This window comes from Lissotriton vulgaris, chromosome 1_1 (genome assembly GCF_964263255.1).
Source record: "Lissotriton vulgaris chromosome 1_1, aLisVul1.2, whole genome shotgun sequence".
NCBI classification, from domain to species: domain Eukaryota; kingdom Metazoa; phylum Chordata; class Amphibia; order Caudata; family Salamandridae; genus Lissotriton; species Lissotriton vulgaris.
The window spans coordinates 585,846,627-585,866,592 of record NC_141685.1 but is presented as its reverse complement, the minus strand read 5'-3'; the positions used below and the strand labels follow the sequence as shown (position 1 = coordinate 585,866,592).

Here is a 19,966-nt window from a genome sequence, read left to right as displayed (position 1 = left end):
AAAACCCTTTACAGTATTTAGAACCCAAGTATCCTGAGTAATGGCTTCCCAACTTTTTAGGAAATACTTCAGTCTCCCGCCCACCTTTTGAGTGGAAAGAAAGAGAAGGTAGAGGGGAAACACTGACCTGAGGGGTTGGTTCGGGTATTAGACCCATGTGTTTTGAATCCTCTGCCGCGCTGTCCTCTGCCCCTTTGAGGGTAGAATTGCGGACTCGTATATTGATATTGTTGGTATTGTGGGTAGCCTCTGCCACCTCCACGTGATAAGAAATTGGGCCTCTGAGAAAAACGTCCGGAAGGTTGGCCTCGTCTTCCGGCCCTTCCAAAATGACCGTTACCAGTATTGAAAACCTTGCACATGTTTTGCTGCGCTCTGTCTAAGGCAGTAAATGTCGAAACATACTTGCCGAGGGACTTAATTAAATCTTCGCCAAAGAGAAGCCCTTTCTGATTATTAGTAGGTTCCTTATCAGCAAGATCTGCGAGTTTAGGGTTAATACGAGTGAGAACCACTCTACGCCTTTCAGCATTAATGCTTGTATTGGCATTTCCCAAAAGAATAATAGCCCTTTGGCTCCATCCCCTTATCAGCTCAGTATCCAGGAGAGTCCCCTCCAAATGGGACTCCTCAGCAGAGTCGAGGATTCTCGTGAGAGGGCCAAGGATGTCGAGAAGACAATCCTGACAAGTTTTAAAGGACTTCTCCATACTCTTTCTGGGGTCATGTCCCAATTTAAAAAGAAATGTGATCAAGTCAGGATCAAGATTTGGGGTGTAACAGGTCTTATCACCAACCGAGGGTCTAGAACATTCTGCTCTCAAGATGTTACGAGTTTCCCTCTCCAAGGGATATCTAATACATTTTTTAACAAACTTGGAAACATGTTCTTGAGGGTACCACTCAGAGCTTCTTGGATGTTTTAAGCTTTGAGGGGAAAGCATCTCCTCACCCAAAGGGTTACATATCACATCTTTACTGGATGAATTCGTATTATCTAGACCATCCCCAAAATCATGGTCTTGGTCATTAAGATCTAGTACATATTAGTCTAGAAACTCCGATTCATCTGAGGTACGATCATCATCATAGTGAGCATTTCTAAAATGTGTGTCGCTTCGGGCACCATTATTTTTTGTGCCGCCAAGGGCACCCAAGCCACTTGAGGTGCGAAGACATCCCTCACTCCTTGAGGTACTAGGACCTCTACCAATAGATGAGGCGCTAGGGCCTCCCATGCTCAAACCAATATTATTGTTCTTCCTTTAGTCTTTTACCAGAGACTGCGTCATCTTGTTGAATAGGACGCTTAGAACTTATTACATTAGAAAGTCCCTCCTTTAGACACTATCTCATCTCTGATTGGAGTAATTTTTTTAATTTATCAGTGGAGACATCTTGACCAGGTGCAGAAGCCTCCTCAGAGTCAGAGCTGGACATTGTTTAACAAAAGGTACAGCCAACGAGTGAAGTTTTGTTATAATGAAGTAAGGTTAACTTTACAATCAGGTCTTGTTCCTGAGGATTCGACCTCAAAATGCTGTATTCTCGAGGGTTTTACCAAAAAAGCTCATAGGCTCGTAATAAATGCCAAAAAATGCTCATAGGCTCGTAATAAATGCCAACCGCCGCTTGCCGGTGAAGACTAGCGCAAGACAGAGGGGTTGCTATAGAAACGCCCTCACAATGCTCGTCAATGCGTGTGGATAAAGGAAGTGCCCTTAGCAACGCGGCGTCGCTGTTACTTAGGGCCATTCCTTAAATGCGCCACAGTCTCGCGCCGTCGAGCGCGAGGGAAAAGCCCAACAACCGAAGGAAGGGAAGTAAGTAAATAAGGAAACTTACCTTAAATCAAGAACGATGTGTATCGCCAGGGAGAAGAAGTGCTAAGCACAGACAGTAGAAAGAAAACGAGGAACGATAATTTTTCGATTCGAGTGAAACGTAAATGACAAGACTAAATTCAAAGTCCTTCAGGCAGACAGCACACAAGTGCGCGCGGGGGGGGGGGGGGGGGGTTGCGATGAAAGAATCTCCATATATTGGAAATCGGCAGTGAAAGGGGGGTGTGTGGGATTATGGGGGAAGGAAACTGCCACACCATAAATACACTCATACTAAAGTCGAGGAAACCCCAAAATATCATAGAGGATATATAAAACCCCGAAAGAACCGATAAAACCGAGATAATGAGAAGAGTATAAGATAGACTTATCTGCTTGGGAGCCGCATTTAAAAGAGGCTGTGTGTTGTTGGCTCATGTCTTTTAGCTGTTGCCTTCGTTCCATTTGGAACTTTCTATTGTGCATTAAAGTTGTATGCATAATGTAGCCTCCGGTCTTGTGGTGAAATCTCAACCTGTCCTCTGCAGGTCCGTTAAGAAATGATAATGCTTGAGGATAAGCTCGAAACATGTTGGCACTCTACTGGGACTCATGACTCATTGCAACCAAGCTGATCTAGAGACCCACCCCATTTTTAATATATCAACTAGGAGCAAGAATAAAGTAATTCCGCCCACTAGTTATTTTTAATCACTGCACTCCACACACATCACTGCACTAAACATAGTTCCTCACTACAGTGCTCCTACGTATTTTTGCAAGTCGCGGCACGCTTCAACCCACAACAGGTTGGGATGGCCCCTATGATGAAGCATGTCACCACGAGGAAACTCCGGTGAGTGAGGCGACTCAAGAAAGGACATTTTTCCTTTCAAGATTACATCCATTACTGATGGTAATCTACCTCAACAGCTAGGTTCTTCATTCGATATCTCAGACTTTTTTGTGTCTACTACTTGAGTAAGAGGGTGGACCTAGCATATCCCTCTAGCTTCCTTTTTTTGAATTATAGATTCTTATTGTACATGGAGCAAAAGTTTAGTCTGAGTTAAACAAGTTTTTTTAACTGTAGACTTGCTCGCATATGTGGTAATGAAGAAAAAGGCAGCTCAGTGAAAAAATGTTTGCCCAAGATCATGCAATTTGAAACCTGCTAATGGGTCAAGAGCATTATGATTGGTTGCAGGAGACTATTGAAGTCATTGGACCTGCTGGTCCTGTAACATATTTTATGGATGTCTGAGGCCTTGGAGCAATATGCGAATTGTAGCCCATTAGTACGGGCCTGTGGGGATGCTCCATCACCCCAGGTATGAATAAGTTGTTAGCGGCTTCCCAGCACAGACATTTTACTTCTGTGGCTTCCTCCCTTGTTCCCCCATAAGGGACACCAAGCGCTTGCGGATTGGGGGAAATGGGGGGGAGGGATTGAAGATTGCCCCACAGCTCTTATCAGCTTTATGGACCTTTTTTGGGCTAACCTGTCCCCAGGGGGAATAGGGCAACCCCCGGAACATCTCTGAAGTCATAAGGCCCTGGGGATGGCTCAAGGAGTGGGCCCCACACGCCCCTCGCCATGGAAATATCAATTTAAGATTGAGGGACCCACTGGGGCTTGGCTTCTGGGGGAATTTTAAGATAGGACATTCTCGACTCTGTCCTCTTGGGGACTGAGCTTTAAATGGCAATTGCTATGGGCCTGCAGGACTAATTTCAATTTTCTTTGGGGCTCATTTTGCTCCTCCAGGTGGCCAACACTACCCAACAGGAGCATTTCCTTCAGGCCCCTGGCCACTATAGTGTGCTCTTGGTTGGGAGTTTGATTTTTACAGATCCCTGCACCAGACTGGTCCACTGTATGGGTTCCTGCTGCTCTCTCCTTTATGGGTGAGCATCTCCTAAGCTAGCCAGCAGAACTCAATCATTGCTGCACTTCTCAGGACCCACAGCCTCCGGGCTTCTTGAAGGGCAGCTGTGCGTCGGTGGAGTTCAGGACCAGTTCTCAGAAATCCCCGGGAACCATCCTTGGTGTAAATTATTTGACTTTTTAGCTTTTCTGGACATCTATTAATCTGCATCAACACTCTTTATTCTTAACTCTTTCGCTGCGGCGGCTATTCCGCCGTATCGCTAACAGGGCGGGGCGGCGGCCGCATGCTGGTGACAGAACCGCTCCGTCGCCAGCCGCGGTTGAGCTGTGTTCGTGACGGAGCGGTTCCGTCATGGCCTGCCCCGCTCAATAGAACGCGCTGCACAGGCGCAAAATCAGGCGCAAAATCAGAACGCGCAGCACAGCTGATGACGAAGCGGTTCCGTCATCGGCATCGAACGTGTTAAACGGCTCTATAATGTGGATCCCAGAAGATAACATCCACTTTCTGGTACTGGTCAGAAACGCAAGTGACTATATATGCTTCTGGTACCCTACCATTGTGGAGTTGGGTCGTTTGTACTAAGACAAGAAATTACATTTTCTGTGAAAAATGCAACTCTGGTTCTCTTGCCATCATTATGTGGAGATAAAGCCAATAAATGTGCCTCTAACTTCATAAAGGTTTTAATATGTGCATATTTACGTTCTTAATTACTTAAGGGGTTAATGTTCTTTTGGAAGAGCTTCTTGCTGGACCTTAAATTGTGAATAGTATTACTGAGTTTTTTGCTTATCTTACACAGGTTTCTCAAGCTGCTGCCGACTTGAAGCAGTTCTGCCTTCAGAATGCCCCACACGATCCCTTGCTGACTGGAGTCTCTTCTAGTACAAATCCTTTCAGGCCTCCAAAAGTTTGTTCATTTTTATAACTTGGAGAAAGTTTCTTCTTTTTATCAGTGGTAAGTTACTACTTTCATGGTACAGTTTTGTGGAGCTATTTCTATAGCATTGCAGGAAGGTTTCTTTATTTCAATCCTTTGTTCTTTGGCATTTTCAGCCACATGATTATTTAGGAGCGAAAGTGATGTCACATACTCTATGCCCCTGATAAAGTCTCCAGTTAACCCATTGCCTCAAAATTGGTACCTTGGTAACTTTTTACATTCTGCTGAGGGGCTGCAGGAAGGGTCTTGAGTGTAAACTGAACCTCCAATATCCCTGCTGCATTTCCGTTCCTTCTGTTGCCTTCAGGGGACTTGAGACCATGAATAAATAGCAATACATTTTTGCGGGTCAAGGGGGGGGGGGTATGAGTTAATCAAGGGGCAGCTACCACTGCCCCTTAATGTATCTGTACAGCAGCAAGTGACAGATGGAGATATTATTAAATTTAGTGAGCATCGTAGCCTGATAAATTGGTATAAGGGGAAAGCGACTTTTCAGGAGGGCACAAATTGAGGTCCATATCAACTGCATCACATGAAGTAAGTTCCATTTCCTAGCTGTCTTGAAGATCAAGGAATGTCCGCTAGATGGGCACAACCAGCGTGCCTGCGTGGGTGGGGTGGGGGGGGGGGGGGGTAGAGTAGGTAACTGGAAAGGGGAAGGACAAGCAGTGTGCATCCATGGGTTCGTTTCAAAATAATGAAGATCCTGTAATCACTTGGCAAGAATGTGGGCTACTATGTATCCTCTTTGGGTCCGATCTTTAAGGAAATACCAACAAAATGCTGTATCCATAAGCCTTTGCTGCTAAATACACTTAAAGAAAGAGGAGTACGGCCGGAGAAGAGAGTCGGTACAAACCTTTTTCTTTTCTCCGTCAGAGGCCTTCAGCTTACCTTTCTGCTTGTGGTGTCTTCAAAGCAGGCGATGGGTAGGCGGGGGTCACAGGTAATTAACAGCATTTAGGACAAAAACCCACAGTGGGGGTTCTAATTATGCACGGCATTGTACTTTTGTGATCACGCTTTGTTTTAAAGAGACACTGCTTGCCCATTAACTCTGATATGCAAGACCCCATATCTGCACTTTAAAGGCAGTCTGTACCATCTTCCTGTGCTTCCCAGCAACGAAGGCAGAAATCCCAAATTGTCTTTAGTACGCACTATATAAATGCAAATGCAAATACTCATGTGAGGGGTAATATGCGATAAAGAAATGCTAAAAAGGAACGTTTTAAAAAAAAAAATATTTTTATTAAATGCAGTGACTATCCAGCAGTCCAAACTGTTATGTCAATTGGGTATTTGTGGTTTTGGTTCTAAAAGTGCCAAAACCATACCAACATACAAAATTATGTTTGCAAAATAGGCGTGGAGTAGATGGATAGCAAAGAGGGCCAGTGGGTAGCAGTTCCAATCCTCTGAGTAAAATGTTCTGTCTACCTGTCATTTTTATTTGTGCAGTTTTATATAGTGTACACATGGACCAAAGGCATCAGGATGCTTTATGTGAGCACCACATTACATTACACAAAGTCAGTTTATTTTTATTAAGCACAGGGAGATTAAGTGATTTGCCTAGTATCACCAAGTGAGCGGACACTGGTATTTAAACCTCCATTCCCAAAGTTGGCACAGCTCAGGCTGTTGGGCCACATCTTCTCAGTAATGGCCTTAGTGGCTGTTGGTGATCTTTGAATGAGTTTACCCCATTTCTTTCAAAATCTGCCTTGCTCATTCCCTCTCACATTTAGACCCTGATTAAAAAAAAAAAAATATATATATATATATATATATATATATATATATATATATATATATATATATATATATTGTGTAGGTTTTCATCACTTGGGAGGCAAACCCGGCGCAAAATGTTTGTTAAATTTACATTCTATTGCAAAACGTGAAAGTAACGCATGCAGTGCAAAGCACATCTTTGTGTTGCTTTGCTTCAAGGAGGCATTCAATGGGTAGTACCTGTGCGTTCCCATGCAACCAACCATGGTTTTTGATGTAAAACCTTATCTACTAACAATAGTAGACTGATGTCAAAAAGTAATAGCACTTTAAAGCAGACGTTGAAAGGGAGAAATGCTTTTATTCCTCCTAACTTTTCCCACTTTGCCTGTGTACTGCACTGTATAGCACAAATCCGAAGTAGGAAAAGTTTTGAAGTTAATCAAAGCATAACATTTTGCACTGTTAGGGCACCCTTCCAGTACAAAACCTATGCTATACTTATGCAGACACCTTTACACTATGGCGCAAATGGGTTTTTGTGGCACTCGGCAGCCTAATTGTGCGCTGGCTCATGGGAGAGAGCAGGTTAGTGCTGTATCTTTGCAGATATGGCGCTTTCCTACTCTCTCCATCTCGTGCAACGCAGCAACTCCGGCTGCTGCGCTGCATTGTGTGAAAGTTTTTATCATCTGGGCTTTAGTCTCCTTCGCCCTCATTCACTCTAATTCCCATTCTCTCACTTGCTCATTCTCACCCATACTAACTCCCACTCTGTGTTACTCGCACACAAACGTACTCCTACTCACTGATTCTCACTAACACGCTTGTACACACTCACTAACTCTGGGCTCTGGTGAAACTGCACTATTGATGGCTACACCCACAAATCACTACCACTCCCTTGCACAACCTCCAATCAATAACACATTCTAGCATAGTACTACTGCTTCAGTCACTCAGAAAAGCATATACAAATGCATAAATGAATTAGCATTTTTATTTTACTTACCTGTATTATTTATGTGGCAACTCGGAGGCTCCATGGCAGCAGCAAAACAAGAAACTGGTACTGGGCATAGCAACCAGCTATCCACGATTCCCAGCGAGGAGCCAGATGGAGCAGCCAGGGCAGGAGTGAAAAGGGGAAGACCCACCCCAATACCTTTCCCAACTTCTTAATAGGCAGGGCTACTGAAATTGTGGATCGATGGGAGGGCCAAATTTACTGCAAGGTTGACTAAACAGAGGCAAGGAAGGGCAAATTATGCAACGTAACGCAGCACATTTTAGGAAAGTATAATTTCATTAATTTGTTAATTTTACACTTGTTAACCCTTTCTGGGCATAGGTCGCACCTCAAATGTACCAATTTAACACCTAAATATAGCAATAAGCAGCCGAACGCTGACCAGTCAACCTTTACAAAAGGCCTTCTGCTATGTAGGAACATGTTGCTGCAATTTTAGTAACTTTTTTAACTATTTGAGCTAGAAACAAAATATTTTTAGTATTTTTAAAATCTAGATAGTATGCAGTAGATGATGGATAATGTGGCAAAGCCATAATTATGCTAAAAAACGCCACTGCCCCGTTGATAGGACTGGAAGCACAGGCCCATAAGAAGCTGAGATGGTACTGGAGATCATGCCTCAGCTGCATTTTGTGGATTTTCATTGGCTTCATTGATGCACTGATGTGTGCCGTGACAGCGTATTTTAACAGATATACTGTAGTCCCTGAGGCATGTGCAGTGTCTGCTAAATAAATTAAACTGCCTGTATTAGTGGATCATAGTTTAACTATGCCCCTCAGACATCTCACACACCTTCTCCCAGAAGGTCCTTGTGTGCCTCCTGGCCTACATGTTTTGGTGTACAGAAGTATAATAGACTGAAGAGGCATATCCGAATGATACTGTGGATAGACTGCACCTGGCACTTCTCTCCAAAGCGATCTGCCGCAGCAGCATGGTGTTCCCCAGACTTGTCATGGTCTCATGTAGCCTACAACTTGATCATCCTTACAGTCTCTGCAAGTGGCAATTGGTGGTTGGAAAGTCTTGAGCCAAAGGAAGACCGGTGCCTGCTCCAAATCGAAGACCCATTTGCATTTCAAAGGATCTGAACAAAGTGTAGACCCGTGGGTTAACACACGTACTTCAGACACATGGTCCACCTGACTCCCTGCCGCCTTTTTCAGAGTACACCTGTTTTAAAGCTCAAACTTGGTGCTCTGAGACAAAAGTTCATATTTTATGTTTTTTCTTTAGCTTTGCTGCTCAGGCCCACTCTTCCCTTCCCATGTACTACAGTGCAGGTTAACAATATTGCCTAATTTCCCTCACAGCAGTGTTTAGCCATTTTAAAGAAGTATTGCAGGGCCAAAACTGAAACGATTCATCAACTGTTTGAAAAGTACCTTAGACAGAAAATACCACAATAAAAATGATACTGCTCCACACTGATTGATGGGTAAAATGGAGAAGCGCTTCCATCTTCAAGTAAAAATGCATGCACTGCATGTTTTGGCGCTTTTCTTGCACAAAAAGCAGTGGTATTAAACCCACCTTTTTAATTAAATGTAAAATCTAGATCATATGTAGTGGAATTCGCGAAGTGACAAAAAAACTTCAAGCTACGCAGAGTTCTACAAGCGGCGGAGTGGGTTACCTCGTGCCATTCTCAACAATTTTTAGTGCCAGGTGTTTGTCCCGCACTTTAAAATTGGTGTGAACGGCATCTTGCACAGTGCAAGAGGGCGGGAAGTGACAAGAAAACTCTGCCAGGCTACGTGGATTTCCGCATGCGGCGGAGTGGGTTACCTTGCACCAGTCTCAATGATTTTTAGTGCCAGGTGTTTGTCCTGCACTGTAAAATCGGCATGAACAGCATCTCACACAGTGCAAGAGGGCTCTGCTTCTTTCTGCAGCTCGAGTAGAAGTTCTACTTGAGCGGCAGCTTCCTCAAAGCGAACTGACATTTTTCTCAGTGAGAGCAGTAGTGACTGCCCCCATTGAGAAATCTCGCAGCGAAGTGGATTAGCACTGGTTTTCTTTGCTCGTGCACACCAACTTACCGTTGACAAGCACAAGCGTGGAAAAAACTCAGCGCAGCAGAGTTTTAAGGAATTCACCCAGCTCATAAAGTGAATGAGCAATAAAAATGCCTTTAAATCTTGTTAACTTGTCACATTTGCTGACGGCGGCCAAGTGCATTATAGTTAGGTCGAGTAGATTTATTTTAAGTTGCTAGACCTGCAGACTGAGACATTTTTTGATTTTTTTTTTTTGAGCACTGCCATAGTGTAAGTGGGACAAGCTATCACAAACACAATGCCACTGTGCAAATAGTGTAGATTGCCAGTGTAGCAGCCAACTGTTTTATACACTCACAAGAGATCACCAGCATGGTTGTGTTTCCATTGTTTCCCTTTCTTATACATCGTGAGGCCCCTAATCTTGCTTCCAACTCAAGATATAAGTACTCCCTATGGTGGGGCAGAGGTGCAGCGCTCAGTCGTGCTAAACTGGAAGTAAGTAGGTGAGATAAATAAGCCGGATCCAAACCGGACGATCACATATGCTGTATCGGTGTACGCCAGTTCATCGACCGGTATTTAGTACTCCGGTTTCGGAGTGCGATATAGTTGTCACACCTGCCCTTGTCCTCTGCTTCTCCCGAATGTGGATGCGGGAGCCGGGGGTACCTGTTTTAAAGGAGTACACTTTTCGGGCTTGAGCCGTAATCTGCATGACCCCAGAAGTGCATCATCACACATGTCTAGCGGCCATCTTAGAGTGGTGGTGAAGTGAAGACATTTTATCTGTCTCCAGTATTATCGCGCATGTCTGGTGGGCATCTTAAAGTGGTGTTGAGGTTATAGATAGTGTGGATGTGCCAGAAATGTTCTCACGCATGTGACGTTCATCTTAAAACAGTGTTGAAGATGAGACATGGTGAATATCCATCAAACCTCATCATGTATGTCTGGTGGCCCACATGAAATGGTGTTGAAATGCAAAGGAGAAGAAGCTTATCGTTAGTAAATGGGGTAACTGTTAACTGCACTTGGGTGTACAGGGTGCCGGTCACAAAACTCATATTAGAGTAGCTTATTAAGGGCCATCATTAGGTAACACTTAGTACATCCGAATGATACTTATTAATAAGTAATTCGTTTTGTGTGATCTGGTATGATGTAATCTTATAAGCCTGACATCCGCCCTGTATCTGTAAATTTATATTAATATAATGTAAAAGTGTTGTTCTGATAGTCGCGGATTGTTATAATTATTTAACGATCATTCTGGTACATAAGGTGGTGATCAGTAGCAACATTTATACACCAAAGAATAGGCCTGAGTAAATTCCATATTGGGTTGCTCAGTTATGTAGGCCTACAATTCGATCCATGGGATGTTGTCATTCAATCAATCCTGGTTGGTATGCAGGTGGAACACCCAGCGCTGTTTTCGCCTAAATAATGTGGCTGGGGTCCATGATTTTTTGATTCCAGGATTGCCCACTTCAGATCGTTAATGGAGTGTTTCAGATCATTGAAGTGGTTGCTCTTCTTTGTAGCATTGCGTCCACATCTTATGATACTCTTCTGTTCCCCAATTCTTATTTTTATAGGTCTAGTTGTCATCTCTGTATAATACATTTGGCAGGGATATGTAATTGGGTAAATACAGTTTTGGGTGTTGCAGTTGGTGTGCTGTTGCTGTGTCCAGGAGAAAGATCCTAGCTGTAGTTGTTTTGAGTGTTCAGTAGAATTACACGCGGTACAGCTCCAGCAGGGGTAGTGTCTGCTAACTGGAGGAAGGTTCCAAAGTGTTTGTGATCTGGGTACCTTTTGTTCAAGGTCTTGTGTGTACCAGTTGATTCTTTTTCATTCTTATAAGCACTTATTTCTCCAGTTGGAGGTAAGATTATGTGCCTCACGATGTATAAGAAAGGGAAGCAATGGAAACACAACCGTGCTCCTGTTCTTAATACTGCGACCACTTGTGAGATGGCAGGACGCATTATGGTGATCTCTTTTGTGTGCGGATACAATGGTTGGCTGCTTCACTGGCAACTACACTAATTGCACAGCGGCATTGTATTTATGAAAGCTTGTGCCACTTACACAATGAAATTTTCTTCTCTCATACTGCATGGCAGTTATTATTGTGACCTTTGGCAAATTTGGTGCACGGGGGTACCATCCTCTAACTCTTTAGGCTCGGAGCTCCGCTGAAAGAAATTCCAAATGTGAGATATTCTCAAAGATTTTCTCTTCACCTTACCTATTTTTATGTTGAGTGGGTCATGTCTGTAAGCTACTCCAGCACCAGATGAACAATTTGGTCCACAAAAGTGGATATCCTGGTCAATAATACGCTCTTATGCCAGGAACATAATTCTGTCTCCTTTTTCTCGCCTGACCTGTTGGAAAACAAACCTCAAATAAGTACCACTCACAGGGCCCCACATTTGTCACATTTGTGGGGTAGGAAGATTCACCCACTATTCCTTTCCTAATGAACCACCACTGTTCCTTTTGACCACTTGGGGCGCGAAACATATTGACGGACTAGAGTTGGACCCTGAAAGGGAACTCACATCAGACTACCAGGATACTTTGACCCCATTGGTAGCATTTACCTGTTAAGGTCTTTTTTTCTGACAGGGTGCTCCAGTTATTAAAAGTAGTTGGTTGCCTCCCTGGCCAGTTTTAACTCCCATCATCACACCAGATTATGCAATTTTAAAGAATTTCTTTAGTTTCTCAAACTCCACACTTAAAAACTTTTCACAGAATAACAGTCAATGTAATCCTATGGAGGAATATAGTGTTATCGGTTTTGAGGTAAGTATTTGGTAGGGGGAGTTGAGGGTCTGGGGGTAGATTTGGAGGTCCCCCAGGGTCAAGGATGCACTCTTGTTACACCCTCAACGGCACTAGGAGTGCAGAGTGCTGAGGCCAAATGTTTCCCAATGGGGGATAGGGAGCCTCCGGTTGGTGGCTGCTGACGAGCAGGCCACTGGGTTGTGGGAGCAAAGCTCCTGGACTTTAGCTCAGGGCGAATGGGGAAACACACTAGCAGCAAAGGTGCACCCTCAGCGGCACTAGGGTGGCCGGGTGTAGGGCAGTGTTTCAATAGAGAACCTCCTGTTTTCAAAAGCACTGCAGGCAGGGAGATGTAGGTCTTCTGGGTGCGACCACCACTTGAGTGGTAAGTTGGGAATTTAGGGGTTGGTTAGGCACAGTCTGTTTGGGCACACAAGGCCGTGGGACGTAGTGTGCAGGCGTACCTGTTGTGGTCAGCTGTTCTTACAAGCTACTTGTCGCGGTTAGGGGGGCCTTCTGGCCTTAGACTACAGGCGTCGGCTTGAGGCAGGTCAGGGATCTCTGGGGTGACCTCCTCGTGGTGTTGCCCACTCGAGCTCGGGCTGTGGACTGCGGGTGCAGTGTGTGGCAGATCCACGGTGTCTGGCCGGAGCCAGAGGTTGCAGATCTCCTCCTTCTCCTTCTCCACTGGTATAGTGCACCCAGCTAGAGGTGTGACTGATCTATGCCAGGGCAGTGGGTTGTAGGCATGGCATACAGGGATATGTGCCATGTAGGCTCTTCACTTTGTTCTGCACCAAGACACACAGCCTGCAAAGGCAGTGTATGAGTGTCAGGGTTCAGGACCTTTAAGAGTGGCACAATAAGTGATGCAGCCTTTAGAGGCATTCTCTGGTCACAGTGCCCTGGGTACCTGTGGTACTATTTACCAGGGGCTGACCTGTGGCCAGAGATGCTATTTGAGTTTAGGCTTCAATGCAGTTTTAAATAAAGAACATAGGCCCTTACTACCTAATTAGCAGGAGTCCAGGGCATACTCAAAGTACATCAGCAATCAAGCAAAACGTGGGGGGCAACCATGCAGAAAGAGGGCACTTTCTCACACACTTTGAATAAAATGGCTTGTAATATAAAAAATTAGTGCCATCTCAGACTTCTGGTGACCGTTACAAACTTCAAGGCCAAAGATCTCACCAGAACCCCTCAATAGTAATACTGGAACACATTACACAGTTAACCATTATGCATGCTCTGTATGTACTTAACTTCAAACCATTGTGTAAATGCAGATCGATACAACTCAACCTTAAACAAGAGACAACTCATTTAGCTACTCATGTATAAACCCAAATACCAAAATTTGCATTCGGTTCGCTCACTAGACAGCATGAGGAATGCGTCCTAATGGCCATGTTAAAACATCAATAGAACATTAGAGCTTACATGGTGTGATGAAATTGAAGGATTAGAGCTTTTTTGAAAGTTCCAGTACATCAACTAAGGAAGGAGATTCGATCTAGTGCCTGAGCTTTCCGAGGACCTTAATTTGAATCCAGTTAGGCAATGTGCCAACATTTTAATGTTTGAGATAATAGTGTAAGTAACAAAGATATGCCACCTCTAGATAAATACAGTCTTTCATCATTTTCCATCACCTCCCATAATAGGCAACATTATCGCTCTCTGGCTAGGTCCCTGCTTTAGAAAAACCAACGTGTGCATGCGTTTACTTTGTGAACAGATATCCGGCTTATTATACTCTGTGGATACCCATTCGATCTGAGCTGTTGGTGAGCCCACCTCAGTTTGACAGTCATATAAGCTCTCACGATTTTCTTTATTCTACTTTATTCTTAAAAACTCAAGCCTACTTCATCAGTGTCTGTGGGAGCTTGTTATTGGGCATATTGGGAGATTCCACCACACGCATCTTGTTCAATTGAAGCATGTTAATATGCAGTTCATGCTACTTGTAATCCGAAAACACAGTTTTCCATTAAGCCTTCAGTGCGTTCTTTTTTGATGGACTCACTTGGTACCAACCATCTTGCGAAAATCCGATGCTTGCAGGTCTGGTGAGCACTCTATGACCTCCAGCAGTGCTCAGTGTCTCAGGGGAATGTTTTGGTGAAGACAAAAGATCTGGCTCTAATGATCTACAGCATAAAAGAACAGGCCTGGACATGTTTCTTTTCCATGCATTAGAACATTAAAGCCAGACCTACTGGCCTTTCAAACAAGTATTCTAATACTGTATCAGCCCCCAGTGTGTGAAATGGTAGGCCCCCTCTTCTCCCCTGAAGTTCGGGTCTAATTGCGCCCCTGCATAACATAGCAGCAGGGAGAAAGTGCATCTGTTTAGTGCCAGTTTAGGATGGAGGCTCTGGCCTGTGGGGGGTGGATAGTTGCAGTACTCGATTATGGCACTCATGCCCAGTGTACAAGTGGGCACCAGTGCAAAAGGGATTTCTTCTCTATAGACCAAGTTTTGATATCCTTTGCTCGTGTCTGCACCTTCAATTGCCAATTCTCAGACCGGGGTTCCCTGCATTAAATAATTATAAGGAGTGGCGCGGTCTTCTCCAAATGGGAATAAACTCCGGTTTCGGTGCTCAAGGTAATCTGGAGGACGAGAACAATTCAGTGAGCAGTCCTAGGTTGAACAAGGTAGGTGGATTATGTCCATACAGTGCATCACGCCTATCAAGTACAGTAATAAACTGTGTTCAGCCAAGTTTTTGTTCTCACATATCTCCTATCTTAAACGTATTTATGTTCAGATCAGCAGAAGGCACAGTACAATAATGCAACACAAAGTATAATGAATCGGTAATCTGAGCATAAATTATATACCTGTGTGCGTAGCATGCAGCTGTGTAAGCACTGTACAGTAAAGAAAGAAAGGCTCCTGGCTAAATGTACACTTTGCAGACGGCTAATGCTTGCAGAGTTTCAATGTTTGCAAAGGTTGGAACAGATATAGAAACGAAATGACAAAGTATTAATGCAGTAGCCTACGGATAAAAAAAACTGCTATATTTTTTTCACTGCTTATCGAAGACAGTTGAAATGGAAGATGGCAATCGTCCCACAAAATTTTTCCTTCGTGTTTTTGACGTCACTTAAGGTTTGTGACCTTACATTTGCAAAGCAATGACCCAGGTACCGGGTAAATAAGGATAGTGTGTGTTTGTGTGTGGACTTGGTGAGCAACAGAGTATTCTGAACTCTGCGTGTCATGCACCAAAAGGGCTACTGCGCTGAGACACTACTACAAAGGTCTCTGAATTTGGCAAGCAGGTTGGCCAACCGAGTGTTTGACCAGCAAGCTAAAGGGTAACAAAGAAATAAATCAAAAAATAAAAGTTGGCGCTGATGGAAGTGTGCTCGTCTTGCTGAATCTCCACCACTTAACGTGCTATTGAATGTGCTTTTTCAGTAGTCCAGTTAAGTCACTGATGCTTTCTGTGAGGGGCTTAGCAGATGTCCTTTAGTTAAAATCGTAAGAAGCTGCCAATACGTCACTCCTACTATTTCCAGTGAGTTATGCCAAAATTACTTGACATAAATGAACATTATGTTCAAATTTATTTAAAATAAAGGGATGACAATGGGCCAGTGCTGTTGGACAGCCTTACACTAGGACGTCATTGTGCATGTCCTCTGCGTTCACCTACCCACCCTCAAAGCTTTAAAAAGCTGCTTCAAATCCGGGCCTCTTCTGAGGGGATCATGGAGAACTATAGGTTTCGACAAGGGTTGTGGAGAAAAGGGAGTGTCTCCCGCCAGGGCTCACTCGGTAGATGACCCTGAAGTGTATTCCTAGAATAGCAGAGGTGCTGACAAAGTTAATTAATAAAAGGCAAAGCAGTCTTCAGCTTCATGCAATCCAGCGAGCAGCAAAGATTAATTGGAAGTCCTGGTCTCACGCATGCTACCTTAGATACCCTCATTTGAAACTAGTATAATGTCTTAAACGTCAGTGCTAGTATACTAGTATAAACTAGTATAATGTTTTAAACGTCAATGCCAAAGAGGCCAACTTTGAACCCAGAAGTTAATCATTTTCCATCTTTTGATAACCTTCCCTCCCACCCACTGACCCCAAAAACAAAGTCTGTAGTGGACCCTCTTGAAAACTTAGGGTTGAGGTTACTCTCTGATCTAAAACCATGAAAAACGGAGGTTTTCCTAACCAATATCTCTAGTTTTGCTTCCGGCGGTAGGGAAAGAGGACACGTAGTCACACCTACTCACTCTGTGTATTGGATCCATAACCTTCCAAGATGTCAGAAATGGAGGCTTGGCACCTTTTGGTTGTAATTATACTGCAGTCATGAAACGATAAAGCCGTTTACATGTTGGATCAACACTCCGGTAGCAGGAGCTTTTCTATAAGCAGAAAGCACAATTCCTTATTATACTTGGACTTCTAAATATTATTGCCTGCCTGTTACTAAGTCAATTTTGCTATACAGCAATACGTATTTAAAGTATTTGCTTGCTTTGTGAGAATATTGGGTTAAACAGATGTAACCACAGTTTAGTCCCTTTTGTATAATTTCCACTCAATCCAGATTTGTAAAGCATGGCTGATCACCTGTGAGGATATCCAGGTGCTGAGAACATTGACCATGGGGGGGGTTTAGTTGATCAGGCATGTCTTAAGTCCATTCCTGAATTCCAGCAGAGAGGTCAGGAAGTGAGTAGGGAGGTATTTCAGGACTTCACAGCGAGGTTTGAGAAGTGTCCTCTGCTGTTGCTACAGCAGATGCTGAAGGTGTGAGCTAGGAAGAGTGAGGCGGAGTGCAGGTGTCGACAGGGTAGGGCATGGGCGTCCGCAGAAATTTTTCCTGGGGCGGCTAACCTGGCAAATGAAGGGGCGTGGCTAATGTTAATCAATAGGGGCGGGGCTAAAATGGCAGACAATCTGGATCGGTAATGGTCCGGCCAAGCTGAGAGAAACAAGCATTGGCATAGCCAACAGGTCTCGCCTTTGGGACCTTCTAAGTATTTAGTTATGCAGCAGGTCCCGAAGGCGAGACCTGTTGTCTATGCCAATGCTTGTTGTTATATCTGGGTTTGTTGAGAGGCCAGGGGACTGGGTCTCGATGTTGGGAGCACAGCAATGACCTACTCAATTTGAATGCGTAGGTAAAACAACCGGAAGCGTGAAATGAAAGGTTCACTACCAAGAATAACAGGAAGGTAGAAAGAGGGGCTGGTTAAAAAAGTAAGGAGGGGTAGAGGCAGACATGGGGGTGAGGGGAAAAACGGATGCATGCTAGGAGAGCGCTGTGAGGGAGGGAGGGAGGGAGGCAAAATGGGAAGAGGCACTGAAAGGTGGGTCGGATATAGACTGTAGTGAGGCAAACAGAAGGGTAGTGAGGGGTGGACAAAGAAGTGGGGTGTAGAAGAAAAAGATTCAGGTGCAGAGACTGGTAAATCCAAGATGTAGAGGGGAGAATAATGCACCCGTAGAACGAGAGAGGGCCAGGTAGAGAGAGGGAGGTGTTTCAGAGACAGCTGAGGAAGAGGGAATAATAAAGACTGTTTTAGACAGGTGAGGTAGTGGGGTGCCTTGATATAAATGAAGTGCAGAGATGTGTCTGAGCTGTTCCTGAAGGGGAAAAGAAGTATAGGTATTGAGAAAGGAGTAAGGTACTAAAAGAAGTAAGGGGGTGAACAGACCTAGAACGAGTGGAAGGGGAGCACACATAGAAGATGAATGTCGGGGTAAAGTGAGCGATCAGGCAGTGAGTGTGAGGAGTGGGATACAGAGGGATATGTGGCATTTAGTGCGAGGTGTGGGATACAGAGGGATATGTGGCAGTGAGCATGGGGAGTGGGGTACAGAGGGATATCGTGTGGCAGTGAGTGCGAGGTGTGGGGTACAGAGGGAGATGTGGCAGTGAGCTCGAGGTATGGGGTACAGAGGGATATGTTGGCAGTGAGTGCAAGGTGTGGGGTACAGAGGGATATGTTGTGGCAGTGAGCACAAGGTGTGGGGTACAGAGGGATAAAAGGCAGTGAGCGCGAGGTGTGGGGTACAGAGGGATATAAGGCAGTGAGCACGGGGAGTGTGGTACATTGGAATATGAGGCTGGACGTCCTGCCAGACATGACAGGGTGCATATTGACAGATATGTTACTGACATGAGTCTGTGTACGTTTTTAGTAGGATCTGAAATCCGGGCTATGCTGCAACCTCAATTTTTGACTTGGGAGATAATGCATCAACTCCCCCCAGGACTTCATTCAGAAGACCCCTTCCTCTCAGGCTACACAGTGTTAAAAGGAGATCTTGGTGTCCAGACCTAACCACTCGTGCATGTGGTGCGCAGCTCAATCTGGCCATTGCATTCTGTTTGTGATAATCCGCCACAGACAGAATGACCATGGGCTTGAGGGGCTGCGAGGAGGAGTGCTAGGCGCCCCATCAGGGAGTTGAGGCCTCTGGCAGGGAACCGCTCTATTCCCTGCTGGGCCCGGAATTATGGACAAAAGGCATCCGTAAAAGCATGGCCGGCCCATGATCCTGGGAGGTGGTGGGTGGGGCAGGTGTGAGGGAAGGGTCGGGGAAAACGGTGGGAAACAGACAGCGGGCTTGTAAACTGTTTTTAGTAACAGAACAACAAATTACAAAGTAGAACCACAACTTTGCTTGACAAGTGTAAAAAGGACTATGAGGGGTTAAACTGTCACAATAAGAGTGTATGAATTAGCACAAGGAATACAAGGAACATAGGTGATGCAGAGAGCCACTCTGGCTCTCCTCTACAATGTATCACAAACCATGCATCCAAACACCTCTCGGGGCAATCGGTGGGAGATTGCTCAGTCTTCCCGCCTGCGGAGTATCCCAGTGTTCTTCCCGCCTACGGAGTATCCCAGTGTGCTGTGTGCTTCTTTGAGTGACACACCTGGGCCCGGTCATGCCTGATCCTGGCCCACCACATTGGCGTTGAGGCCTGTCTGAAACTGACGCCTGCCTGCCTGTCAGCGGCATCTTGTGCGTGAAGTACGTGGTGCCCACCCGCGGCTGCCCTGCTCCCGTGTGACTGCCTGTGCCTCGAAGAGGAGCCGCGGTGCCCACCCGCATCGCTCCAAGTGCCGCTGTTTGCCGCTGCCGGCTCAAGCCCGCCCACGCGCCTGCGGACTGGGCTGTGCAGGGAGGTTTGAAGGGAAAAGAAACCCGCGGAGCCCCATTACACCACATTCGCGCCACCTAAGGGAGGGGCTAGCGACGCCGCCGCGAAGCTGAAAAAGCAGATCCACGTGCTTGAAGAGTGTCAGTGTGCGGCGGGCCTCAACACCAGCAAGGTCCTAGTACTTTCCAGCTGCAGAGCACGGCACAATGAGCAATACTGCGCCAGGAACAGCGGCGGACGCCAAGCAAGGAGCAGGACAGAATCAAGGTGCCGCTCCGATCCCTCAACCTCCGGTACACCCGCACTTTGCGGTGGCGCCACTGCCTCCGTTCAGTGAGGCCACCGATCCGGCAACAGCAGCGCCCAGGTAGAAATCCTGGCTCGGGAGGCTCAACCATTACTTTAAAGGAACCAGAGAAAATTACTTTAAAAGAACCAGAGAAACAGACGGAACGGTCAAGAGGTCACTCCTCATCTACTACGGCGGATTTATTTATTTATTTATTTATTTATTTATTTTCTGATTTGTGGAGCGCATGGCTGCCCGTGAGCGTCCCAGCGCTAAGTGACAAGAAC

General features: G+C 45.2%; 1 protein-coding gene across 1 annotated transcript in view; it reads left to right on the top strand.

Annotated features, from left to right (window-relative positions):
* The window catches only part of LOC147747513 (guanine nucleotide-binding protein G(I)/G(S)/G(O) subunit gamma-5), a 76,718-nt gene that overhangs the window by 29,785 nt on the left and 26,967 nt on the right, over positions 1–19,966 (top strand). Inside the window, exon 2 of the mRNA XM_086953979.1 lies at positions 4,521–4,676. Coding sequence (XP_086810105.1) covers positions 4,521–4,646 — 126 coding nt within the window. The 3' untranslated portion in view covers positions 4,647–4,676. The remainder of the gene's footprint in view (positions 1–4,520; positions 4,677–19,966) is intronic.